Source organism: Suncus etruscus, chromosome 17 (genome assembly GCF_024139225.1).
Source record: "Suncus etruscus isolate mSunEtr1 chromosome 17, mSunEtr1.pri.cur, whole genome shotgun sequence".
NCBI lineage: Eukaryota > Metazoa > Chordata > Mammalia > Eulipotyphla > Soricidae > Suncus > Suncus etruscus.
Window position 1 is genome coordinate 30,257,233 of NC_064864.1, and position 27,577 is coordinate 30,284,809.

General features: G+C 41.2%; 1 protein-coding gene and 1 pseudogene across 1 annotated transcript in view; one reads left to right on the forward strand and one right to left on the reverse strand.

The window, feature by feature from the left end:
- Window positions 1-16,192, forward strand: part of SHLD2 (shieldin complex subunit 2) — a 23,517-nt gene extending 7,325 nt beyond the window's left edge. The window contains exons 5-8 of the mRNA XM_049790656.1: window positions 7,454-7,660; window positions 9,817-10,045; window positions 12,002-12,117; window positions 15,908-16,192. Coding sequence (XP_049646613.1) covers window positions 7,454-7,660; window positions 9,817-10,045; window positions 12,002-12,117; window positions 15,908-16,089 — 734 coding nt within the window. The 3' untranslated portion in view covers window positions 16,090-16,192. The remainder of the gene's footprint in view (window positions 1-7,453; window positions 7,661-9,816; window positions 10,046-12,001; window positions 12,118-15,907) is intronic.
- An 8,817-nt stretch (window positions 16,193-25,009) lies between these two features.
- On the reverse strand, window positions 25,010-25,115 carry LOC125995649 (uncharacterized; annotated as a pseudogene).
- Between the last annotated feature and the right edge of the window lie 2,462 nt (window positions 25,116-27,577).

The following is a 27,577-nucleotide window of genomic DNA, read 5'->3' on the forward strand; positions in this document are numbered from 1 at the left end:
GGGTAGGCCAGTCATCATTATTGACCACTGTACCATAGTTAGGAATATGAGTTAGTGCTGCTTAACAGAATGTAGATCAGAGGTATTCATCTAGTTATAGCATAGCCTGTTGCTCAGTATATATATATATATAGCATACCAGATTGTTCAATGCTTAATACGCCTATTAATTTTTTTAATCTAATCACCATGAGAAACAAAGAATGATCATTTTTAAGAATAAGTTATTTAGTTATTAGAAATTATACTTATCTCTAGATAGTCCTTTGGATTTTGATAGTGAGAATTTGCATATTTAGGAATAGTGATATAATTGTTTTATTTATTCGTTCAACACACTTTATTTTATTTTATTTTATTTTTTTGGTTTTTGGGCCACACCCGGCAGTGCTCAGGGGTTACTCCTGGCTGTCTGCTCAGAAATAGCTCCTGGCAGGCACGGGGAACCATATGGGACACCGGGATTCGAACCAACCACCTTTGGTCCTGGATCGGCTGCTTGCAAGGCAAATGCCGCTGTGCTATCTCTCTGGGCCCAACACACTTTACTTTTTAAGGTTTGGGGGTGGCTTCACCCTGTGTTGCTCAGTGTTTAATCCTGGCTCTGCACTCAGAAATTGCTCCTGGCAGGGCCGGAGAGAGAGTATGGAGGTAGGGTATTTTCCCTGCATGCAGAAGAACAGTGGTTCAAATCCTGGCATCTCATATGGTTCCCTGAGCCTGCCAGGAGTGATTTCTGAGCATAGAGCCAGGAGTAACCCCTGAGTGCTGCCAGGTATGACCCAAAAGACAAAAAACTAACAAAAAAAAAAAAAAAGGAGAGAGAGAGAAATTGTTCCTGGCAGTGCTCAGAGGCCCATATGGGGTAGTAAGTATTGAACTCAGTTTGGCTGCTTACAAGGCAAGCACTGGACCCATTGTACTATCTCTCCAGTCTCATCTTTATCATACTTGCTCAGAGGCCCCACAAGTATACTTGTATACTTGTGATGTATACATAGTATATGTGTATATATGCTATATATACATAGTATATTTATAGATATACTGTTACTCTTTGTTTTTAAAATTTGTTTGTATTGAAATACTGTGATTTGGGGCCGGGCGGTGGCGCTAAAGGTAAAGTGCCTGCCTTGCCTGCGCTAGCCTTGGACGGACCAAGGTTCGATCCCCCGGTGTCCCATATGGTCCCCCAAGCCAGGAGCAACTTCTGAGCACATAGCCAGCAGTAACCCCTGAGCGTTACCGGGTGTGGCCCAAAAACCAAAAAAAAAAAAAAGAAATACTGTGATTTACAAATGATATACAGTTTTTTCAGACACAGTGTTCTAGCACCAATCCCACTACCACTGTGACCTTCCCTCTACTATCCCAAATTTTCTTACCTCCACCAGCCTGTCTCCTTAGTAGGCACATAAATTAATTTCATGTTGGCTTGGGACCAGAGAGATAGCGTGGAGGTAAGGCATTTGCCTTGCATGCAGAAGGTTTGTGGTTTGAATCCCGGCATTCCATATGGTCCCCGGAGCCTGCCAGGAGCGATGTTTGAGCCTGGAGCCAGGAGTAACCCTTGAGCGCTGCCGGGTGTGACCAAAAACCAAAAATAATAATAATAATAATAATAATAATAATAATAATAATAAAATAAAATAAATTTCATATTGGCTTGTTCCAAGAAAACTTAGAGCAAATAATAGCAAATGTTATTATCAGAAAATAAATCAATAAACCAATTTTGTGATGATTGATTGCTATATGATTTTAACCTATGCAAGTAGAAAATATTAAACTCATTTAATATAATACAATATAATGCCTACTCTCAAGTACATAGAAAAGTTTTTAAGTCTGGTCTCTCAAAAATATTTCACTTTTTTTTTTTACTTTGGTCTCATATGGTAATAATACTATCATCCCTGTTATTAGTAAAGCTATTTTATTTATTTATTTGGTAGTAAAGCTATTTAAAAAAATTCTTCACTGGGGCTAGAGCAATTGTATAGCAGGTAGGGCCTTGCTCGAGGCTGACTTGGGTTTAATCCTCTGCATCCCATGTGTGTATGTGTTCTCTGAGTACCACCAAAAGTGATTCATGAGCACAGAGCCAGGAGTAATACCTGAGCACCATTGGGTGTGGCCCCAAACTCAAACCAAACAAAACAAATACTTCACTAATGTATGAGTTTACATGAGATAGGTAAAGCCTACCTATGATAGGTAAAATTTAGTAAGAGTTAAATACATAGGGCACGGAGAGATAGCATAGCGGTGTTTGCCTTGCAAGCAGCCGATCCAGGACCAAAGGTGGTTGGTTCGAATCCTGGTGTCCCATATGGTCCCCCATGCCTGCCAGGAGCTATTTCTGAGCAGACAGCCAGGAGTAACTCCTGAGCACCGCTGGGTGTGGCCCAAAAAACAAAAAACAAAACGAACAAAAAAAAAGTGAAATACATAATATTTAGTGAAGAGAATTAAGAAAATGTAAAGGGAAAATCTGAATAGGTCTTTAAAAGTACAAAGTTTTTATCCCAAAAAAGGGAATATTGAAAAGAGTAATAGAACAGCATATTCAATTTCATTGATGCTAAATTGGGGGGGGGATTGGGTCACACCCAGCTGCACACAGGTTACTCCTGGCTCTGTGCTCAGAAATCACTCCTGACAGGCACGGGGGACCAAATGGGACGCCAGGATTTGAACCACTGTCTGTCCTGGGTAGGCAGCTTACAACTGTGCTCTCTCCAGCCTGAGATGTCAATTTGTAATTCAAAATACATAAAAAAAATCACTTAACAATGTAGGAGTAAACATATCTTCCTTAATGTAGTAGATGGCAACCATAAATTTCACAAGTGAGTGCCATGTTTTGAGAAGTTTGCTATGTCCTTTAAGGAAGTTTGTTAAGTTTATAAAATTTATTTCAGGGGCCGGCGAGGTGGCGCTTGAGGTAAGGTATCTGCCTTGCAAGCGCTAGCCAAGGAAAGATCGCCACCTCGGTTCGATCCCCTGGCGTCCCATATGGTCCCCCCAAGCCAGGGGCAATTTCTGAGCCCTTAGCCAGGAGTAACCCCTGAGCATCAGATGGGTGTGGCCCGAAAAAAACAAAAAACAAAAAAAAACAAAACAAAACAAAACAAAAAATAAAATTTGTTGCAAGGCTATGATTTCCCTAAGTTGTTGCCTGTCCCTGAAGCTTTGTATTGTTCCTATAAATTTGAATGATAATCTTGCTGGATAAAGTATTCTTAGTGAGGTCTTATTGAGTTTTTGTATTATATTCTTCTACTCCCTTCTGGCTTGTTGAGTCTCAATTAATTGATCTGCTAAGAATATCATGACATTGTATGTGTAGTTGATGCCAGGGATGTGGGATCCCAGGAAGTTTTCTCAAGTGGCTTAGCTTAGAGAGCTTACAGATTCAAACGAACCACGATCAACTTTGGAGAAATTACTCCATTTATTTTCCATTAGAGTAGGATACTTATAATGTGCTGCAGCCAACCAGGTAAGGGAAAAGTAGGGTGTGAGCTCTGTATGTTTAGAGAACTAGGAGATAGCACTGTGAGTGCTCTGTGTTTAGCTACAGTATGTAAATTGCTTGATCGAACTTGCTTTCAGTTGTGTAGATGTACCACGGTTTCTTTATCCACTCAGCTGTACTTGGACAGTTAAGTAGTTTCCAGATTCTGGCTATTGTCAATAGTGCTGCAACAAACATAGGAATGCAGAGGATTTGTGCATTGTGTTTTTTGGTATGGTATATCCCTAGTAGTGGTATTGCCGGATTATATGGAAACTCGGTTTCTAGGTTTTCTGAGAAATACCCATATTGTTTTTCTAAAAGGCTGGACTAGTCTGCATTCTCACCAGCAGTGAACGAATCTCTTTTTCCCCACATCCACACCAGCACTGGTTGTTTTTGATCTTTGTGATAGGACCAGTCTCTGTGCTGTGAGATGATATCTCATTGTTGTATTGATTTGCATTTCCCTGATGATTAGTGATGTGAAACATTGTTTCATGTGCCTTTTTGGCCATCTGTATTTCTTCTTTGAGGAAATGTCTGTTCATTTCTTCTCCCTATTTTTTGGGGGGGAGGGGGTCACACCCAGCAGCACTCAGGGGTTACTCCTGGCTCTACACTCAGAAATCGATTCTGACAGGCTCGGGGGACCATATGGGATGCTGGGATTCAAACCACACTCCTGCATGCAAGGCAAACACCCTACCTCCATGCTATCTCTCCAGCCCCTTTTCTATTTTTGGATGGAGTTATGATTTTTTTTGTTTGTTTGTTTTGGTTTTTGGGCCACACCCGGCATTGCTCAGGGGTTACTCCTGGCTATCTGCTCAGAAATAGCTCCTGGCAGGCACAGGGGACCATATGGGACACCGGGATTCGAACCAACCACCTTTGGTCCTGGATTGGCTGCTTGCAAGGCAAACGCCGCTGTGCTGTCTCTCCAGGCCCGAGTTATGATGTTTTTAATGCTAAGTTCTATCAGTATCTTGTATATCTTAGATATTAACTTCTTATCTGATGGGCACTGGGTGAATACTTTCTCCCATTCTGTGGGTTGTCTTTGTATCCTAGTCACTGTTTCCTTTGAAGTGCAGAAGCTTCTCTGCATAATTTAGCTCCATTTGTTTATATTTGCTTCAACTTGCTTGGAGAGCAGTATTTCATCCTTGAAAATGCCTTTAGCTGCAATGTCATGGAGTGTTCTGCATACTTTTTCCTCTATGTACTTATGGTTTCAAGTCTAATATCAAGGTCTTTAATCCTTTTTGATTTGACCTTTTTTTTTTGGTTTTTGGGCCACACCCGGTAACGCTCAGGGGTTACTCCTGGCTACGCGCTCAGAAGTCGCTCCTGGCTTGGGGGGCCATATGGGACACCCGGGATCGAACCGCAGTCCGACCTAGGCTAGCGCTGGCAAGGCAGACACCTTACCTCTAGCGCCACCGCCTGGCCCCTGATTTGACCTTTTTGCATAATAGTAAAGAGAGGTTTGAGTCTTCTTTGCATGCAGTTGACCAATTTTTCTAGCACCACTTGTTGAAGAGGCATTTTTTACTCCATTTTTTATTTCTTGCCACCTTATCAAAGATTAATTGAGTATATCCCTGATGATCGGTCTTGACCACTCTAGTCAAGTTTATTCCATTGACCCAAGGGTTTGTCTTTATCCCTTTACCATACAGTTTTAATAACTACTGCTTTATAGTACAGTTTAAGGTTGGGGAAAGTGATTCCTCCCATCTTCTTTTCTCCAAGAATTGCTCTTGGACATTTGTTGTTGCAAGTGAATTTGATCCACCTCTTTGAAGAATGTTATGGGAATTCTTATTGGGATTGAATTAAATCTGTACAATGCTTTGGGAAGTATTGACTTTTTTTTTTTGGGGGGGTCACACCCAGCAACGCTCAGGGGTTCCTCCTGGCTCTATGCTCAGAAATTGCTCCTGGCAGGCTCGAGGGACCATATGGGATGCCGGAATTCAAACCAGTGACCTTCAGCATGAAAGCCAAACACCTACCTCCATGCTATCTCTCCGGCCCCAACATTTATTTTTTTCGGCCCCAATATTTTAATGATGTTGATCCTCACAGTTTATGAGCAGTAGATGTGTTTCTGTGACCTTGTGTCCTCTTTAATTTTTTTTTTTTTTGGTTATTGGTTTTTGGGTCACAACTGGCAGCACTCAGATGTCCTCCTGGTTCTATGCTCAGAAATCGCTCCGGGCAGGCTCAGGGAACCATATGGGATGCTGGGATTCGAACCACCATTCTTCTGCATGCAAGACAAATGCCCTATCTTCATGCTATCTCTCCAGCCCCATCCTCTTTAATTTCTTAAAGTAGTGTTTATATAGGTCTTTTACCTATTTGGTTAAGTTAACTCTAAGGTACTTAATTTTCTGAGGCACAATTATGAATGGTGTTATTTATTTAATATCTCTTTTCTTATATTATTTGTATATAGAAGGGCCATGGATTTTTGTATATTAATTTTGTATCCTGCCAGGAATAATTCTTAGTGTAGAGCCAGGAGTAGTCCCTGAGAGCTGCTGGTATGGCCCAAAAACCTAAATAAACAAACAAACAAACAAATAAATAAAGGTTGTAACAGACAAATATGGGCATTTCTTAATAATCAAGGAATGTATACATCAGAAAGAAATCACAAGACTAAACATATCTGCACCAATGAGGGGCCATCAGAATACTCTAAACACCTGCTAATAGACTTGAAGAAAGACATCAATAGCAACAAATTAGTAGAATCTTTACTGGGTGAATTAAAAATAGGTGCTTTTGTATCTAAATGTGTGCTTTTTTTGTTTCTGTGTTATGTGTGGTGCTAGGGATTAAACAGAGTAGGATGTAGAATTCTTGCCTCATATGCTGTGCTATGTCTCCAGCCCCTATTTTGTTTCTTTGTGTGATAAATATTATATTTCATTGCCTTAATTAGGGCTAAAATAAAAGATAGTATAGTAATACTATCCAGAGACAATAGAGATGAGGGCTAAGAGGACTGGTTCATGGTAGGAAGCTTGCCACAAATAGTGGGGGAATGTAGATAGGGAAGAGAAGGGATCACTATGATAATGATAGTTCAAAAATAATTACTCTGGACAAGAACTGGGTGCTGAAAATCAGGTAAAGTGATGTGTATGAAATTCCTTCAATAACAGTATAGCAAACCAGTGTCTAAAGGAAAAGAGAGAGGGGGTAGAGAGGATAGAGAGAGAGAATAGAGAAAGAGAGAAGAGAAATATCTGCTACTGAGACAGACAGGAAAGAGATCAGAGGGGAGGACTGGAAGGAAATTGGGAACAGTGATGGTGGGAAATGTGCACTGGTGAAGGGTGTCATACGTTATATGACTGAAACTCAATCGTGAACAACTTTGTGACCAATTAAAAAAAAGCAGCTCTTGGGGCCTAAGAGATAGCACAACGGTGTTTGCCTTGCAAGCAGCCGACCAAGGACCTAAGGTGGTTGGTTTGAATCCCGGTGTCCCATATGGTCCCCCGTGCCTGCCAGGAGCTATTTCTGAGCAGATAGCCAGGAGTAACCCCTGAGCACTGATGGGTGTGGCCCAAAAACAAACAAACAAACAAACAAACAAACAAACAAAAAAGGTTGTGGCCTGAAAAAACAAACAAAAAAAAAGCAACTCTTGAGGCCCAAGTGGTGGTGCAAGCGAAGGGTGTTTGCCTTGCACACGCGCTATGATAGGACAGACCGCAGTTTGTTCCCCCAGCATCCCATATGGTCCCCCAAGCCAGGAGCAGTTTCTGAGTTCATAGCCAGGAGTAACCCCAGAGCATCACTGAGTGTGCCCCCCCCAAAAAAAAGCAACTCTTATGATTTAATCAGGGCATTCAGTGTGATTCTAAGTCTACATAGTTGACTTTTGGTAACTTTGTGTTTTTGTTTAAGATTATATTTGGGAATTTAAATATCTTTATGTTCAGCGCAATTGCATCTTAGAAAACCTAGAATTGCATACAACATATTGGTCGTCCTGTGAATGCCTGTTTGATGATGATGTAAGAGCAATTACTTTCAAAGCAAAATTTCAAAAAACTGTGCCTTCTCTTGTGAAGATGTCAGACTTGGCAAAACACCTAGAGGATAAGTGTTCAGGTAAGCTTTTTTTATATTTTATACATTTCTAGTTTCAAAGCAAAGAAGCTACCATATGTGAGGAAAATGTGAAATTGAATATAAAAGTGAAATACATATCTTTAAAATAACGGAACCAGATATTGGATCCTCATAGCTGTTCTGCCTACAACCCTTTGAAGTTAATTTGTAATTATAATGGCCAGTAAACATTTTTTTAAATTTTTATGTATATCTATAAGCAGCCATTATTAATAAAATAGAAAAATGAAAATGAGGGCCAGAGAGATAGCATGGAGGTAAGGCATTTGCCCTGCAGAAGGATGGTGGTTCAAATCCTGGCATCCCATATGGTCCCCCGAGCCTGCCAGAAGTGATTTCTGAGCATAGAGTCAGGAGTAACCCCTGAATGCTGCTGGGTGTGACCCAAAAACCAAACCAAAAAGAAAAAAGAAAAAGAAAATGAGCACTCGTGACCGGAGCGGTGGCACAAGCGGTAGGGCGTTTGCCTTGCATGCACTAACCCAAGACAGTCCGTGGTTCCATCTCCCAGTATCCCATATGTTTCCCCAAACCAGGAGTGATTTCTGAGCGCATAGCCAGGAGTAACCCCTAAGTGTCACTGGGTGTGGCCCAAAAAAAGAAAGGAAGAAAGAATAATGACACCTTGATCTGTACTTCTGAAAGGATCAACAAATTTAATCTTTAAACTTTGGAAAGGAAGAATGAAAAATCCTGAGATCAAATCATTGGTCTCAGTATTGGGAAATAGTTCAAAGGGATGGAGCATAGCCACTAGAATACAACAGGCAAGATTAAATTGGGGAAGAAAGGATATAAGACTAATAATAAATTTTCTGTATTTGTTTGATGGGTGAATGGATGAGCCAGTGAGTACTTCAGGTGCCTGGTATGTCACATTTAATAAATAGAATCTCAGTGTTTATGTGATTATGTAACCAACATTCAAAGGTGGATATTGGTGGGCATAAATATATTACATATATACATTATATACATATACGTGTATGTATGTATGTATATATATGTATATATATACATATATATACATATATATATATATGAGGGGCCACAGCAATAGTGCAGAGGTAGGGAGTTTGCCTTGCATGCAGCTGACCTAGGACAGACCACAGTTCTATCCCCCAGTGTCCCATATGGTCCCTCCAGCCAGGAGCGATTTCTGAGTGAGAGCCAGGAGTAACCCCTGAGCGTCACCAGGTGTGGCCCCAAACAAAACAAAACAAAACATATATACATATACATATGTATATATATTAACATAGGATTAGCAAGTGATGTGTGTTATTTTAGGACAAGTAGAGACTAGAATACTGACCTGTTTGAGTTTGAAAGTTTGAAAATGATCAGTTAATAAGACGGAGGAGAGGACTGTGAAAATACTATTCTCAGTGTTTGAAGGAAATTCTTTTTTTTTTGGTTTTTGGGCCACACCCGGCAGTGCTCAGGGATTTCTCTCAGAAAATATTTCTGCTCAGAAATAGCTCCTGGCAGGCACTGGGGACCATATGGAACACCGGGATTTGAACCAACCACCTTAGGTCCTGCGTCAGCTGCTTGCAAGGCAAAGACCGCTGTGCTATCTCTCTGGCCCCATGAAGGAATTTCTTTTAATAGAGAAATTAGACTAATTTTGCATGATTCCATAGACAAGGAAGAAGAAAATAGCCATCTTTTCAGCCAGATTAATCACATAAATCTTCAATTCAGTCTAGAACTGGTCATCTCTTTTATTCTAAAGTAAACGCTGAAGTCATAAGTAAGTAAAATTAGGAAGGTAATAAAGAACCAAAATGTAAGAACAAATGGGGGCTGGAGAGATAGCACAGTGATAGGACGTTTGCCTTGCATATGGCTGACCAGGGATGGACCCAGGTTCGATTCCTGGCATCCCATATTGTTCCCTGAGCCTGCCAGCAGCAATTTCTGAGCACAGAGCCAGGAGTAACCCCTAAGTGCAACCAGGTGTGGCCCCAAAACAAAACAAAACAAAACAAAAAATGCATGAACAAAACTTTGGATATATTCATTGTGATTAGTAACTCATAATAATCTATATAATTATCTATATTTATAAATTGTGGTTCTAATTTTGGCCCTATGACCAGTAACATTACTTTTGGTTTGTCTTTTTTTAGGAGTAATTTTAATCAAAGCTCACATTTTAGAGCTAGTCTTTCCTGTTACGGAAGCTCAGAAGATAACTCTAAACACTGACAGTTCCCTGGAGAGTATTTACCTTTCTCTTCCGCACATTATATATACTGGCTGTGCAAAGTGTGAATCAAAACTAGAAATAGATGAGAACAAGATCTACGAACAATGCTTTAGGTGCTTGCCATCGACTATGAAGAAACTATACTATAGGTAAGATTAAAAACATTTGTATTTCCATGTTTTCATCCCAATGAAATCTAACTAGAGATATCCAATATAATAAAATATTCACTTTGACAGATTAGTAGCTGTGAAACTAAAACTTACCCAGTAATAATAACTTTTAAAAGCAATAATTGGGAGATTTTATTGTCTTCAAGCAGCTATACTGAAGACAGTATTGTTTTCTTTTTCAGAAAGGAGTATGAATTCATCTTTTTACTTTTGACTGCGTGGTTTTTCCCAATACTGTTTGCTAAATAAATAAGCTTTCCTTGCTTCACTTCATACTCTTTGCTCTGTTTTCAAAGATTAGCTGTCCACCTGAAGTATATGGTCATCTAGTCTTTGACAAAGCAACTATCAGTATGAAATAGAAAGGAAAGCCTCTTCAGCAAATGGTATTGGGAAAACTAACTTGTTAGTGAAAAACAACTTTACACTTATCAGTCACAAGTGAAAAAATTAACTCAGATCACAATGCCACATATGATACTCCCTGTGCCCAAAGGGTCACTCCTGAGCGAAAAGCCAGGAATAGTCCCCCATCCCAGCAAAAAGAAAAAAAAAGAAAAAAAAGAAGAAAATCCAGTGTTTTGGATAATCTTTTAAATTAAATTATATGCTCTTGAAAATTTTTTAGACTGTGGTATTTAAGAGTAAATATAAATATTCTCAGCATGTCTGGCCCAGAGAGATAGCACAGCAGCGTTTGCCTTGCAAGCAGCCGATCCAGGACCAAAGGTGGTTGGTTCGAATCCCGGTGTCCCATATGGTCCCCCGTGCCTGCCAGGAGCTATTTCTGAGCAGACAGCCAGGAGTAACCCCTGAGCACTGCCGGGTGTGGCCCAAAAACCAAAAAAAAATATATATATATATTTTTTTTTTTCAGCATGTCAATTATGGAATACTTTAAAAACACTTAAAATTTTAGCCTATAGACCTTATATCTAAGTAAAAGAATTTTAAACAAAGGAAAATGAACTTGAATTAAGAAATATGGTTTATATAATGTATATAATGTATTATAAAATATATTTCTTATAGTTGAGAGAGAACATATAGATTATTAGTTAACTTGTGTTATATCATTCCTGATGTTCTAAGGGTTAGTATGGGAAAAAGTTAAGAGGCTCAGTGCTTTATGTTTGTAGGGGATAATGCTGTTTGACTGGGGCTAATAAGTGGGAATAGATAAATTTAATAGAAGTTGGAAAGTGGAATTGACAGTAGTTAGTGACTGAATTATAGGTAAAGGGGTTCATAAATATTTAGATCATTGATAATTGGATGAATATGAATATTTACTAAAATAAACAATAATGGTAAAGGTGCTGAGACAGAAAACTGAAAGTAGAAATGGATTTCAATAAAAGTCATCTGAGCTAGCTCCGTAGGTATGAGAATTATGGCAATCAAACCTTTCCCAGCTTATTTATCCCTATCTAATCCATTGGCAAGTCCTGTGAAGTTGGGGAGGGTATTGGGTTGCACCTGACAATACTCAAGGTCTTCTCCTGACTCTGGTGGTGTTTAGGGATCAGACTGGGGCTGGCTACATGTAAGACAAGTAAGTACCTTACATCTTGTACTACCTCTCTGGCCTTAAATTTTCCTTAACATTTTTTGTTTTATTATAGTTAAGATAACATGGTTGCAATAGTATTAACATTTATTCTTTAGGTACACTAAGACCAACCGGTCTCAGGTGGCCACAATAGTGCCACCACTATAGTGCCAAAGATTTTCTAACATTGTCTTTGTGTCACATCCGATCCACATTTAAATTTTGTCCCCTGAACCCCTCCCCTCACCTCTTAGTAATTCAGTTCTGTAGTCAAAGTCCAAGAATTATTTGTATTTCTTTGATGCCATCTATTCAGAAAGTATATTGCATTTGAGCATTTCCTTATTTGAAAGTTTTTGGATGGTATTTATTTTTTCTAGGTCAGCTTTAATTACCATCAGTGATGAAAGAGAGAAAGTTTGTGTCCATGCAGGATCAAAGATTATAGAGAAGATTCTTCTTAACATCCCTCCTGACTGGCTCAACAGAATTATAGGTAATTTATATAATTTAAATTATTAAATTATAATTTAATGTATAACATGCCACTAAGAGGCTGTCCTTAATAAAACCTCTCATTTCAGGACTGGAGATAGTATATTGGAACAGAGAGAACATGGTACTATAAAACTAAGAGTGGTTTTCTTCCCTCTACCTCTAAAAGTGAAAGGATAATTTAGCTTGAGTAAAACATAAGACCATGTAAGTTGGAAAGAAAGACTTGTCCGACATCTGTCCCAATGCATGAAGAAAAAACAAGCAACTAACATTCTCTTATGTTAAATTTTAAACTCCTAATTAGTAAAGTACTGCTAGGATCTTAGTTTTCTAACAGTTAAGTGATTAAAGGTGTGAGAGTATATATTTGAAGGTAGTTTACTGGCAGTGGAGTAGCTTTGTATCATCTTCAGCTGTGATCTATTCAGGGGTCTCAAACTCAATTTACCTGGGGGCTGCAGGAGGCAAAGTCGGGGTGATCTTTGAGTGCAAAGTCAGTAGTAAGCCTTGAACATTGGGGTGTATGATCCAAACAACTAAAACAAAACAAAACAAAATAAGATTTCTCTAGGGCAGGGCCACAAAATGTTGTACGGAGGGCCGTTTGCGGCCCGCGGAGTTTGAGACCCCTGAAGGTGGTATAGTCAATGGCCCAAACCAAAAATAAACCTTGTCAGATTATCACCCTCTATACCTTTCTTCAATAGTCAGACTCTAACATGATCACAAGTTCAACTAATTGCTCTGTCTCTTAACAGTGGATAGAATAGTGGGTGGTTCTAGTAGAGAGTTGTTCCCAGTAGCTGGGTGTGCAGAGTGCTTCTTCGTGTGATACTTAGCATAGTGGTATAGGCTTGATAGTTAGGCATTCAGGCCCAGTGGTACTATGGGGCCAGAATCACTCCTGGCATATAACTACAATTTTTTTTTCTTTTTTTTTTTGATTCATGGGTCATGCCTGGCAGTGCTCAGGGCTAACTCCTGGCAGCCTTGGAGTACTAAGCTATGAACAGAGAGTGGTTGAAGACCTTACAGATGTATGTCAGGATCTGTTTATTATGGTTTGAAGGCGAGATTTGAGATGAAAGAGGTTGTATCAAGGTGACATATAGGGGGCCGAAGAGATAGCATGGAGGAAAGGCGTTTGCCTTTCATGCAGGAAGGTGGTTCGAATCCTGGCATCCCATATGGTCCCCCGAGCCTGCCGGGGGCGATTTCTGAGCATAGAGCCAGGAGTAACCCCTGAGCACTGCCAGGTGTGACCCAAAAACCTAAAAAAAAGAAAAAGGTGACATATAGGGATTCTTAGACCTGATTGACTTGCAGATTGTGAAACAGGTAGGATTAGTCACTGTTTGAGGTGTCTGACTGCTTAGAATATCTGGGAGAGGTGTGTCTGCCCCAGTTAAGTAGACTGAAATGTCTACTTATTTGACATTTGGTGTTTTTTTAACTTGTACCTGTTGCTTATTTAGTCTGCCTACATTAGTATCAGTCCAAGCAATGTGTTATCATACACCTCCCCTTACTACTCACCCCCGGCTATGCTCAGCAGGAATAGTATGTCACCATTCTAGAGTTCCTTTAGTAATTTGGTACTATTAAGAGAAGAGACAGAAAAATCAAGGGCTGGAGAGCAGTAGGTAGGGACCTTGCTTGTGTCAAATAATTCAAGTTGATCCTTGGCACCACATTTGGTTCCCCAGTCCCTGCCAAGAATGATTGTTGAGTAAGACCCCCCCCTGTTTACCCCCCCAAAAAAGAAAAAGGGGCCAGAGAGATGGCATGGAGGTAGGGCATTTACCTTGCATGTAGAAGGACGGTGGTTCCAATCCCAGCATCCCATATGGTCCCCTGAGCCTGGCAGGAGTGATTTCTGAGCATAGAGCCAGGAATAACCCCTGAGCGCTGCCGGGTGAGACCCAAAAATTGGAAGGAAGGAAGGAAGGAAGGAAGAGGGAGGGAGGGAGGGAGGGAGGGAGGGAGGGAGGGAGGGAGGGAGGGAGGGAGGGAGGGAGGGGGGGGAGGGGAGGGGAGGGGAGGGGAGGAGAGGGGAGGGGAGGGGAGGGGAGGGGAGGGGAGGGGAGGGAGGGAGGGAGGGAGGACCAAATAGAATTTTAAAGTAGGTTTGGGACTTGAAAACCAAGGAAACATTGAACTTTTCTTTATTTATTTTTTTTGGATTTTGGGTCACACCCAGCAGCGCTCAGGGGTTACTCCTGGCTCTATGCTCAGAAATCGCTCTGGCAGGCTCTGGGGACCATATGGGATGCTGAAATCCAAATCACCATCCTTTGTATGCAAGGCAAATGCCTTACCTCCATGCTATCTCTCGGCCCCAATATTGAACTTTTCTATTTTTTTAAAAAATTTTTTTAATTATCTTTATTTAAACACCATGATTACAAGTATAATTGTAGTTGTATGATTACAGTCATGTAAAGAACACCCCCTGGGCCCGGAGAGATAGCACAGCGGTGTTTGCCTTGCAAGCAGTCGATCCAGGACGAAAGGTGGTTGGTTCAAATCCCAGTGTCCCATATGGTCCCCCGTGCCTGCCAGGAGCTATTTCTGAGCAGACAGCCAGGAGTAACCCCTGAGCAATGCCGGGTGTGGCCCAAAACCCCCCCCCAAAAAAGAACACCCCCCTTCACCAGTGCAGGATTCCCACCACCAATTTCCCAGATCTACCTACTCCCCACCCCACCCACACCTGTACTCGAGACAGGCTTTCTTTTTCCCTCATTCATTCACATTGTTATGATAGTTTTTAGTGTAGTTATTTCTCTAACTGCATTTATCATTCTATGTGGTGAGCTTCATGTCATTAGCTGCACCTACATGGAAGGATGGGGGGACGTAAGGGTTGGGACTGAGGCAGTAAAATATTAGAAATGAGCTTTGTAGGGCAGAATCAAGGTCCCAATACAAGATGGATATTATGGATATATAGAATATGTGCACACAATACTATCAATATGAAAACAAAGAGAAAAAATTTTCACTGAGTGTCCCAACATAAACCAGTGCTAGAACAGCCTGCCCTCCTCCCAGAGTGCATTCCCGTTAGTGTAGGGAGAGATAGGGGGAAAGCCTGTTGACCCCTATAGAGTCCACCTAGACCGGTGCCCAGGGAAAGACTGAAGTCCAGGAGACCAGCAAGAGCTGGTCTCCAGAATCAAGGAGGAAACCGGAAGCCAGATGTCTGCCCGCCCTCCTCCCCATGCACCTCCCCCCTGGAGTACGGAGGGAGGGGGGAACCTGAGGACCACTAAGAGTCCACCTGAACCCACTTCTGGCCATCTGAGCTGGCACCCAGGGAAGGCCTGGAGTCAGGGGGAAAAGACAAGGACGGCTGGGAGCCTGCTAAGCCTCCCAGCACTCCCCAGGCTAAGGAGAAAAGGCTCTGGTATGGAGCCTCCCCAAACCCCATACCTGGCAAGAGCTGATCTCCAGAATCAAAGAGGAAACTGGAAGCCAGATGTCTGCCTGCCCTCCTCTCCATGCACCTCCCCCCTGGAGTACGGAGGGAGGGGGGAACCTGAGGATCACTAAAAGTCCACCTGAACCCACTTCTGGCCATCTGAGCTGGCACCCAGGGAAGGCCTGGAGTCAGGGGAAAAAGACAAGGACGGCTGGGGGCCTTCCAAGCCTCCCAACACTCCTCAGGCTAGGGAGAAAAGGCTCTGGTATGGGGCCCAATATTGAACTTTTCAATGTTCGCCTTTCTGTCAAACTGTAAGAGACACTAACATAATTTTCTGTGCGTGTGTTTTAATTTTCTTTAGCCCCTTCATCAGAGGTCACCTATGGCATGGTGGCAGCAGACTTGTTATACTCTCTGATGAAAAGCAGCAGGACACCTTGTGTAGTCAAGATGCAGAGCCTCTTTGTGTTAGATGAAAACAGCTATCCATTGCAACAAGATTTCTCCCTGCTGGATTTTTATCCTGATGATCCTGTCACATGAAGAGGCTCCAGAACATCAAAGAAGAAAGTATCAAAGTGATTCCTTTTTGAAGTGAATTTATTTTTCTTTGAATTTTAAAATAAATATATTTTTGCATTGAAAATTGCTCTGAATACATATTTTTTTCTAAATGTGTCTGTGAGGATTGTTTTCTTTTTTGTCTTATTTTTAGTTTTACCCTTTTTTGGTTCTAGAGAAATGACCTAGCAATAAAGGTAGAATATAGCAATCTCTAGGAATTAGAAATTCTATTCCTGGCTCTCTTCTAGGTATCATTAAATATTGGTGGCATAATATATCAGTCTTTCAGACATGCTTTTCTTCTTTTTTTGGATTTTGGTTTTGGGGCACACCCAGTGATGCTCAGGGGTTACTCCTGGCTCTGCACTCAGAAGTCACTCCTGGCACACTCCAGGGAACATTTGGGATGCCAGGAATTGAACTGGAGTTCGTTCAAGGTTGGCTACATGCAAGGCAAATACCCTATCGCTGTGCTGTCGCTCTGGCCCCAAATTCAGATTTCTGACATAAAATTTGCTCAATCTATACAAGCCCATTTTTCTGGGGCTGGAATGATAGCACAGCTGGTAGGGCATTTTTCTTGCATGCAATTGACATGGGTTCCATCTCTGACATCCCATATGGTCTCCCAATCCTGCTAGGAGTGATTTTTTGAGTGCAGATCCAGGAGTCAACTCTGAGCACTGCCGGGTATGGCCCTAAAACAAGAAAAGAAAGTTATTTTGCCTCATTTTTCTTTTCTTTTTTGGTTTTTGGGCCACACCCAGCAGTGCTCAGGGATTGCTCCTGGCTCTGCACTCAGAAATTGCTCCTGGCAGGCACAGGGGACTATATGGGATGCCAGGGATTGAACTAGGGTTTATTCAGGTTGGCTGCATGCAAGGCCAATGCCCCACCATTGTGCTATCAATCTGGCCCTTGCCTCATTTTTTCATCAAAAATTAAAGCTTGGGGTCGGAGAGGTGGTGCTAGAGGTAATGAGTCTGTCTTGCAAGCACTAGCCAAGGACGGACTGCTGGTTCGATCCCCCGGCGTCCCATATGGTTCCCCCAAGCCAGGGGCGATTTCTGAGTGCATAGCCAGGAGTAGCCCCTGAGTATCAAATGAGTGTGGCCCAAATAAAAAATTAAAGCTTATGGGGCCAGAGAGATAGCATGGAGGTAGGGCATTTGCCTTGCATGCAGAAGAACGGTGGTTCAAATCCCGGCATCCCATATGGTCCCCTGTGCCTGCCAGGGGCAATTTCTGAGCGTAGAGCCAGGAGTGACCCGAGTGCTGCCGGATGTGACCCAAAAACCAAAAAAAAAAAAAAAAAAAAAAAATTATTGAGTCACTATCACTATGATTTGCAAATTTATTCATGATTGATTTTTAGGAGTATAGTATTTAAACACTAATTTTTTCACTGGTGACCACTAGCCTCCACCAAGTTCCCAAATTTTCTTCTCCCGCCCAGCCTACCTGCTTCAGAGTCATTTCTACTTGATATGATCTTAGCTTTCACCAATGTATAGTTTTTCTTTTTTTTTTTTTTTTGGTTTTTGGGCCACACCCAGTAACGCTCAGGGGTTACTCCTGGCTATGTGCTCAGAAGTTGCTCCTGGCTTGGGGGACCATATGGGACACCGGGGGATCGAACCGCGGTCCGTCCAAGGCTAGCGCAGGCAAGGCAGGCACCTTACCTTTAGCGCCACCGTCCGGCCCCAAGTTTTTCTAAAGGTTGTTACAAAAATCACTTTTTCTTCCCCCCACAGTGACATCTGTGCTAAATTTTATTTACTTTTTGTTTGTGAAAATGTTCTGATCAAGTAGGATGGCATAATTGTACATATGATTCACTTTGCAGACATTTGCTGAGAGTCCACCATGTGGTAGGCTTGGGTAATACAAAGACAAATGAAGACTGCCTATAGTGGGTTCTTAAGTAATCTAGTTAAGAAATACTTAAATTTGGGCCGGGGAGATAGCATGGCAGTAAGGCATTTGCCTTGCATGCAGAAGGACAGTGGTTCGAATCTCGGCATCCCATGTGGTCCCCTGAGCCTGCCAGGAGCAATTTCTGAGCGTAGAGCCAGGAAGAACCCCTGAGCGCTGCCAGGTATGATCCAAAAGAAAGAAATATTTAAAATTTTAATTTGGGGAAATTGATTCCTCCCATCTTCCATTCCCCAAGATTGCTTTAGCTATTCAAGGATATTTATTGTTTCATATGAATTTCAGGATCTCTTGACCCACTTCCTTGAAAAATGTCACTTGTCATACAGGGATTGCATTAAATCTGTACAATGTTTTGAGAAGTATTGCCATGTTAATGATGTTAATCCTCCCAATCCACGAATGTAACAAAATGTAACATTTAATGTGAGAGAGAGAGAGAGAGAGAGAGAGAGAGAGAGAGAGAGAGAGAGAGAGAGAGAGAGAGAGAGAGAGAGAGAGAAAACAAAATAACAGTATTGTTCAAGTATTATTCTACACTGGTTCAGGTAAATCTGATCTGGAGGATTATTTGAGCTGACACAGTAATCTGTCAGTGGAAAGCAGTTGGGGAGGTGACACTCTTCTGCAGGTCAAAAGAGTGCCAGGGTGGTTACAAACAGCATTTCTCTTATTTTTATAGTGCAAATCTGAAAGCTCCAGAGCCAAGGGGGGAAGTGTAGGGGAAAGGAAAAAGTTTGCTTAGGAACAACAGAAAATAGCAACATATTTTTGTTTTGTTTTGTTTTGTTTTTTGTTTGTTTTTTTGGGCCACACCCGGTGGTGCTCAGGGGTTACTCCTGGGCGTCTGCTCAGAAATAGCTCCTGGCAGGCACGGGGGACCATATGGGACACCGGGATTCGAACCAACCACCTTAGGTTCTGGATCGGCTGCTTGCAAGGCAAGCACCGCTGTGCTATCTCTCCGGCCCCATAGCAACATATTAATCATAGAATATTCAATTACTACTGGTTAACTTCTCAGCCCCTGGAACTGGTTAACCTCTGTGCCTCAAAAAATGAGAGCTCTGGGGCCAGAGAGATAGCATGGAGGTAAGGCATATTTGCCTTTCATGCAGAAGGTTATTGGTTCGAATCCCAGCATCCCATATGGTCCCCTGAGCTTGCCAGGAGTGATTTCTGAGCATAGAGCCAGGAGTAACCCCTGAGGGCTGCTGGGTGTGACTCAAAAACCAAAAAAAAGAAAAATGAGCTCCTCCTGTAGGACTTAGCTAAAATCAAATGTGTTACTCCCACTCTCCCAATACAGGAGAATTATATATATATATATGTGTGTATATATAATATAACATATATATTTAATGTCATCAGAGGTATCTTCCAGTAGAAACTGGGGCTTGATCTCAAACTAACCCAACATATGATAATATTCCAAATACTACTGGTGGCAGCCTAGAGAGACCTGCATTTTCAGGCATTATTAAAACTTCAGCTTCTGGGGCCGGGTAGGTGGCGCTGGAGGTAAGGTGTCTGCCTTGCAAGCGCTAGCCAAGGAAGGACCGCGGTTCGATCCCCCGGCGTCCCATATGGTCCACCCAAGCCAGGGGCGATTTCTGAGCACATAGCCAGGAGTAACCCCTGAGCGTCAAACGGGTGTGGCCCAAAAACCAAAAAAAAAAAAAAAAAAAAAAACTTCAGCTCCTCTGGGGCCGGTAAGGTGTCTGCCTTGCAAGCGCTAGCCAAGGAAGGACCACGGTTCGATTCCCTGGCATCCCATATGGTCCCCCTAAGCCAGGGGCAATTTCTGAGCGCTTAGCCAGGAGTAACCCCTGAGCATCAAATGGGTGTGGCACCCCCCCAAAAAAAAAACAACTTCAGCACCTCAATTGATAAGCCAGTTAACATCTCTTCAAATTTGGAGTCTGAAAATTCTTTTCTGTCACATGGAATAAGGTCAGAGCCCAGAAGAGTTAGGCCTTATGAGCTTCCATCTTACCAAGGGCTAAAAATTAAATTCACTTGGCCATTTTAAAAAGGCCAGTGCTTCTTATGGACCCACTTTTCTATGTTGTAAGGAATATTTAACTGGCTGGAGCAAAAGTTAAATCTTTGGACAGCCCCTCACCCAAGATTTTCAAACAGTGGCTACAGTATACCTGATTCCTTCCTAGTACTTGTAGTGTATATATATATATATATATATATATATATATATATATATATACATACATACATATATATATATATATATTGGTTTTTGGGCCACACCCAGTGACGCTCAGGGGTTACTCCTGGCTATGCGCTCAGAAGTCGCTCCTGGCTTGGGGGACCATATGGAACACCGAGGGATCAAACCGCGGTCCATCCAAGGCTAGCGCAAGCAAGGCAGGCACCTTACCTCTAGTGGCATCACCCGGCCCCTGTAGTGGATATTTTTGGTATAGTGAAGAGGCCAAGGCAAAACTACCCTAGGTTGATCTGGCAGGAGACTGTAGTTCGAATGATGTATGACATGTTGATAGGTGTGGGAGAATGTGAGAAAACCAAAAAGCAAGCTATCCTGCCTATACCATTTTAACATATATTTGAAAGATAGCATTGGGCATATGGGAGAGGATTAATGCAGATGAAGAATTCAAGGGCAGTGACACCAAAACTTTCCAGGAGGTCAGTCTTATGCCCAATTTCTAGGAAAATTATCAGATGCAATACAAAGGCAAGTGAGAGGAAAAGAGACCCAGCAGCATTTGATTAGGCAGTTGGCTTTCAAAAACGCCAACAAGGACTGCCAAATTTATGGTCCATTAAGGACAGAGAAGATATAATAGGCTATAAGAGTATGACAAAGGGGCCGGAGAGATAGCACAGCGATAGGGCCTTTGACTTGCATGCAGCTGTATCGAACAGATGGTGGCTTGAATCCCAGCATCTCATATGGTCCCCCAGTCTGCCAAAGGCAATTTCTGAGTGCAGAGCCAACAAGAGTATGACCCCTGAGTGCCACAGGATGTGGCCCAGAAACCAATCAATCAAAAATTGTTTTAAAAAATAATTCAATTTTGTCATTTTCTCTATCCTATATTAGGTAGACATCAAAAAGTGAAAATCTGGCAACTCCACAATGATCCGTGTCAGCAGGAAGTCAGGTGATCTCATTGCCCCAGTTCCTAAAAGATCAAAGTTTTCACTATTTTTTTTTATTTTGTTTTGTTTTGTGTATGGTTTTTTTTTTTGGTCACACCCGGCAGCTCTCAGGGGTTATTCTTGAGCTTCATGCTCAGAAATCGCTCCTGGCAGGCTTGGGACCATATGGAATGCCGGGATTTGAACCACCGTACTTCTGCATGCAAGGCAAATGCTTTACCTCCATGCTATCTCTGCGGCCCCAAAGTTTTCACTTCTTGAAGGAAGAGAATTATAAGTTTAGCTGTTCTGGGGCCGGGCGATGGTGCTAGAGGTAAGGTGCCTGCCTTGCCTGCGCTAGCCTTGGATGGACCGAGGTTCGATCCCCTGTGTCCCATAAGGTCCCTCAAGCCAGGAGCAACTTCTGAGCGTTACTGGGTGTGGCCCAAAAACAAACAAAAAAAATTCAGCTGTTTGTTTGTTTTGGTTTTTTGGGTCACAACCAGCGACGCTCAGGGTTTACTCCTGGGTCTGATGGCAGGCAAGGGGGACCATATAGGATGCCGGATTCAAACCACCATCTGTTCAAATCTGCTGCATGCAAAGCAAAGGCCCTACCGCTGTGCTATCTCCCCACCCCAAGTTTAGCTTTTTGTATAGGTTTTGACAACCCCCTGCACTTAGGTCACCTTTAAAATTACAGTTACAGTTTTTGTGGGGCTGGAGAGATAGCACAGCAGCAGGGCATTTGCCTTGCACGCAGCTGATGCAGGATGGATGGTGGTTCTAATCTGGACATCCCATATGGTTCCCCTTGCATGCCAGGAGCGATTTCTGAGTGCAGAGCCAGGAGTTAACCCCTGAGCATAGCGGGATGTGACCCAAACCCCCCCTCAAAATTTTAAAAATTACAGTTTTTTTCTAAGTAGCTCCTTGCTGTTTCAAATTTAAATACTTTTTTTGTTCTTTGCCTCTTACAACATGTAGGTAAAGTGTAAGTTCAATATGTTGCTATTTTTACTGTTCCTAAACGAAGATTCTTTTTCTTTTCTGTTCCTTTGCAATGGAGCCTCACCACCTCCCCCAATAGGAGTAACGTTAGGGTCCGAGTTGACACCCAGGTTGGCTCTGAAAGTCAAAGACTAACTCTGATAATGCAAGATGCAAAAGTGAGTTTATTCAACTAGCCAAAGTCCAATCTCACCCAACCAAGGGAGTCTTGACAAGGACCTTGAAGCAAAATGTTAGCCAGTTTATATAGACATCACAAGCATTAACAGCTTAAGCATTTCATTGGTTAATACAAATAGTTCAACCTTTACAACATACATGATTGGTCTATATCTCTCATTCCATACATGATTGGCTTATATCGTTTTGCACACAAAGCATATTATTTCTTAGCATTGATTCAAGGTTGGTTGTCAAGGGGCCTTATCAGGTGGAACATTCAAGACCCACCTAGGTTCCTCTGTCCTTACAGAATAGGGAGGGTCTTGGCATTCCTGCATTCCTTCTGTGGTTTTATTTCTGAGTTAATTCCAACCGCCTTGGCTCATCGTGAAAATGAGTTAACTCCCTCTACTTTAGCTAAAAGTAGAAAAATAGTCAACATTTTTTTTTGGGGGGTGACACACCTGGTGACTCTCTAGGGTTACTCGTGGCTATGCGCTCAGAAATTGCTCTTGGCTTGGGGGACCATATGAGACGCCAGGGGATCGAACTCAGATCCATCCTCGGTCAGCTGCGTGCAAGGCAAACACCCTACTGCTGCACTATCGCTCTGACCCCAATATACCCAATTTTTTAAACTTGCCTGAAGAATTGCTTTTAACCTGTCTCAGGAAAAACTATTTTACTAGGATTGATGCTCATTTTTGGCCAGGGCCTTTATTATGAACTTAGGGGACCTTGGTTCTCACAATAAAAAAAACTGCTGCTTGCAACCAGTCCCCTACTTACTTGAATCACCTTGAATAAAATTCTCCAACTAGTTCGAGGAATTCCAAAGGAATTCCAATGGCTTGAGGAATGAACTTGATCTTCAGAGGACAATTGACTTCCTGCCCTGCACCAATAGATTTACATTATCAGTTGAAACCCTTCAGATATGACCTACCTAAAACTTGATAAGAAGTGTAGAACAATACTTGGATACTGTCATTTCTTTCCACTCCAAAGCACTATTTTTTAAATTTACGGAAAAGGGAGGAGATATAAGGGAACAGAGACTTTTTTTTTTGGTCACACCCGCACCCGGCAGCGCTCAGGAATTGCTCCTGGCAGGCTTAGGGGACCATATGGGATGCCGGGATTCGAACCACCTCCATGCAAGGCAAATGCCCTACCTCCATGCTATCTGTCTGGTACCGGGATTTTTTTTTTTAAATATCTCCTTATCTTTCATTATTTTTCTACAGAAAAGTCATGGAATTTTGCATATGAATTTTGTAGCCTTCCACTTGACCATACAAATCTATTGTTTTGAGTTTGAATTGAGCTGAGGTATGTGAGACCAGCAAGAGAGGCCATAGGCAGTGGCCAGAGTTTGGATTTAAAAAGCACCAGTTTGCAAAATTCAGCTACCATATGACCCAGCAATCCCTCTCTTGGGTATCTATCTCCATGACAGAAAAACATCCAAAAGAATGTATGCACGCTGCAATTCATTGCAGCACACAGTACAATAGCTAAGACTTGGAAATCAACCTAGATATACAATAACAGATGAGTGGTTCATGAGATGTGTACATATATACAATGCAATACTACACAGCTGTAAGGAATGTGCAATCATGCAATTTACAGCAACATGGATGGAAATGGAAGATATATGTTATATGAAGCCAGTGGAAGAAGGATAAATACAGAATGATATTATTTATATGTGGTATGTAGAATAACTTTGTGAAGAAACACAACGGTTTAAATGGTCGATGTCTCTAAAACTGTAGGCTCCAGAGTATAGCGAGGAGAAGGTAACAACCTGTGTGGAAGAGGAGAAACATGAAAGCCTTTATTCTCTCTCTTTCTCTCTCTCTTTTTTTTTTTTTTTTTTTTTTTTTGGTTTTTGGGTCACACCCGGCAGAGCTCAGGGATTATATCTGGTTCTGAGCTCAGAAGTCGCTCCTGGCAGGCTCGGGGAACCATATGGAATGCCAGGAATCGAGCCTAGGTCCGTCCTGTGTTAGCCACATGCAAGGCAAACTCCTTACCTCTCTGCTATAGGCAGCCCAGGTTCAATGCAAAACACTGGAGTAATCCTTGAGCACAGAGTCAGAGGTAACCCTGAGCACTACCAGTATGGCCTGACTGCACATCCTTCAAAAATTTTATTGGAGTGTGGACTATGTTGAAAAAGTGTGTGTAGAGCCCGGAGAGGTAGCACAGCGACGTTTGCCTTGCAAGCAGCCGATCCTGGACCAAAGGCGGTTGGTTTGAATCCCGGTGTCCCACATGGTCCCCGTGCCTGCCAGGAGCTATTTCTGAGCAGACAGCCAGGAGTAACCCCTGAGCATCGCCGGGTGTGGCCCAAAAACAAAAAATAAAATAAAATAAAATAATGAAAAGAGACAAACACAAGATATTCATCCATAAGAACTACTGACAGATAAGCTTGTATTTATGTACTCACTGGTATCAGAACTGAAGTCAAAGAGGCACAAAATGAATGTATGTTTGCTACCTTCCATTTTTTACTCAGATTACTGCACATCTACCAGTTATACTGATTTATAATAATGCATTGAGTATGCAAAAAGGAAATGCCAGCTGCAACTGTGATAGATACAATTTCCTGGCCTCTAACTTCTGCTTTTCTTTTTTTTTTTTTTTTTTTTTAATATGTGTCCCACCATTTTTTTTTTTTTTTTTGGTGCCTTTACTGTACCTCCTCATTCTATACAGTCAGTGTAAAGCACACAGCCTGTGGTAAGAATTGGGAGGCCTTATCTTATCTTTTATTTATTTTATTTTTTTTTTTCTTTTTCTTCAGGGCAAATTAAAGTTGTTTTTTTTTTTTGTTTGTTTGTTTGTTTTGTTTTGTTTTTGTTTTTTTTTTTTAAAATAAGAATTCATTTAAAGGACAAAATTAATTAACATAATGAGGCAAACCAACACAACACGATATAACAACACAACATAACATATAATATAATTGCTATAATAATAATACATATAAGTCAAAAAAAGCCTCCGACCAAAAAAAAAAAAAAAAAAAAAAAAAAAAAAAAAAAAAAAAAAAAAAACCACAATTTTTTTTTTTTTTCATAATGGCTTACATATCTTTCACTATAATATTCCGGATACCTATTCACATTGAATCAGGGGAATACCCATCACCTAATATGTCCTCTTCCCAATCAAAAATCAAATATGCTGAAAATAGGCAAAGTCCTTTCTAGAAGCTTCCAACCTCAGTTTGAGAGAGGATGTGAAAAAAGTAATTAAAATACCACAACAATACCAAAAAAAATATCAAATTAAATAACCGATAAGCACTACAGCAATAAAGGCAAACACCACACAGTAGTCTCGGTTCTGAAATCCAATCATACTCAAGTACAAAAAGAAAGAAAAAGACTAAACAAAATAAAATAAAATAATATTGGAGACATCAACCGTAATCTCCACACCAAAATAAAGATGTCAATGTTCTAGGTGTTTCAGAAAAGTGCTACCATTCTGTGTTTTTCTTTTGTCCTCTGACTTACTTCGTTTAACATAACATGATCTAGGTCCATCCACGTTGCTGCAAAGTCTGTGATTGTATCATTTCTAACTGCCATGTAATATTCCATTGTATATATGTACCACATCTTAATGATCCATTCATCTGTTGTTGGGCATCGAGGTTGTTTCCAAGATTTGGCTATTATACTGAGTGCTGCAATAAATAGTGGGGTGCATACGTATTTTGGAATGAATGTCCTTCCATCTTGGGGATATATGCCTAGAAGAGCAATTGCTGGGTCAAATGGCAGCTCAATTCTGAGTTCTTTGAGCACTCTCCAGACTTTTCTCCATAGATGTTGGACCAAGGGGCATTCCCACCAGCAATGAATGAGAGTTCCCTTCATACCACATCCTCTCCAACAAAGGTTGTTCCCAGTATTTTTGATGTGAGCCAACCTCACTGGTGTGAGGTGGTATCTCATTGTTGTCTTGATTTGGATCTCCCTGATGATGAGTGAAGGTGAGCATGTTTTCATGTATTTGTTGGCCATCCTTCTCTCTTCCTCAGAGAAATGTCTATTCATTTCGTCTCCCCATTTTTTTATGGCTTCGTTTGGTTTTGAAGGGCTCAGGTTTCTGAGCGCTTTGTATGTTCTAGATATCAGCCCTTTATCTGATATATCAGGTGAAAAAATTTTTTCCCATTCTGTTAGCTGTCTTCTTGCTTTAAGTAGGGTTTCTTTTGACATGCAGAAGCTTTTTAGTTTAATATAGTCCCATTTGTTTATAGTTGATGCTAACGTTCTTGCCATTGGTACTCCATTCTCAAAGACCCTTTTGATATAAAGGTCTTCGAGTGTTCTGCCTATTTTATTCTCGATAAACTTTATAGATTCAGGTCTGATTTCCAGATCTTTGATCCATTTTGAGTTGACTTTTGTATAAGGAGTGAGATATGGGTCGATTTTCACTTTCGTGCATATGAGTTTCCAGTTGTACCAACACCATTTGTTGAATAGGCTTTCTTTGTTCCATTTCATATTCTTGCCTCTTTTATCAAATATTAATTGGCTATATATCTGGGGGTTTATGTCTGGGAATTCTGTTCTAATCCACTGGTCTGAGGTCCTGTCTCTGTTCCAGTACCATGCTGTTTTTAATACTATAGCTTTATAGTATAGTTTCAAGTTAGGTAAGGAGATGCCTCCCAACTTCTCATTTTTCAGAATGTGTTTAGCTATCCTGGGTCTTTTATGGTTCCAAATGAATTTTATAATTGATTGTTCTATTTCTTTAAAAAATTGTGTCTGGATTTGGATAGGAATTGCATTAAATCTATATAGCAGTTTGGGCAAAATAGTCATTTTGACTATGTTAATTCTACCTATCCATGAGGATGGGATGTTCTTCCATTTCTTTAGATCGTCTTCAATTTCTTTCTGAAGTGTTTTGAAGTTTCCCTGGTATAGATCTTTCACTTCTCTTGTAAGATTGATTCCTAGGTATTTGATATTTTTTGATACTATCTTAAATGGAATTGTATTTTTAATCTCTCTCTCCTCAACTTCATTGTTTGTATATAAAAACGCTACTGTCTTCTGTGTATTGACTTTGTATCCAGCCACTTTACTGTATTGGTTGATTGTTTCTAGGAGTTTTTCTGTGGATTCTTTAGGGTTTTTGATGTATATCATCATATCATCAGCAAATAGAGCTAGCTTGTGTTCCTCTTTCC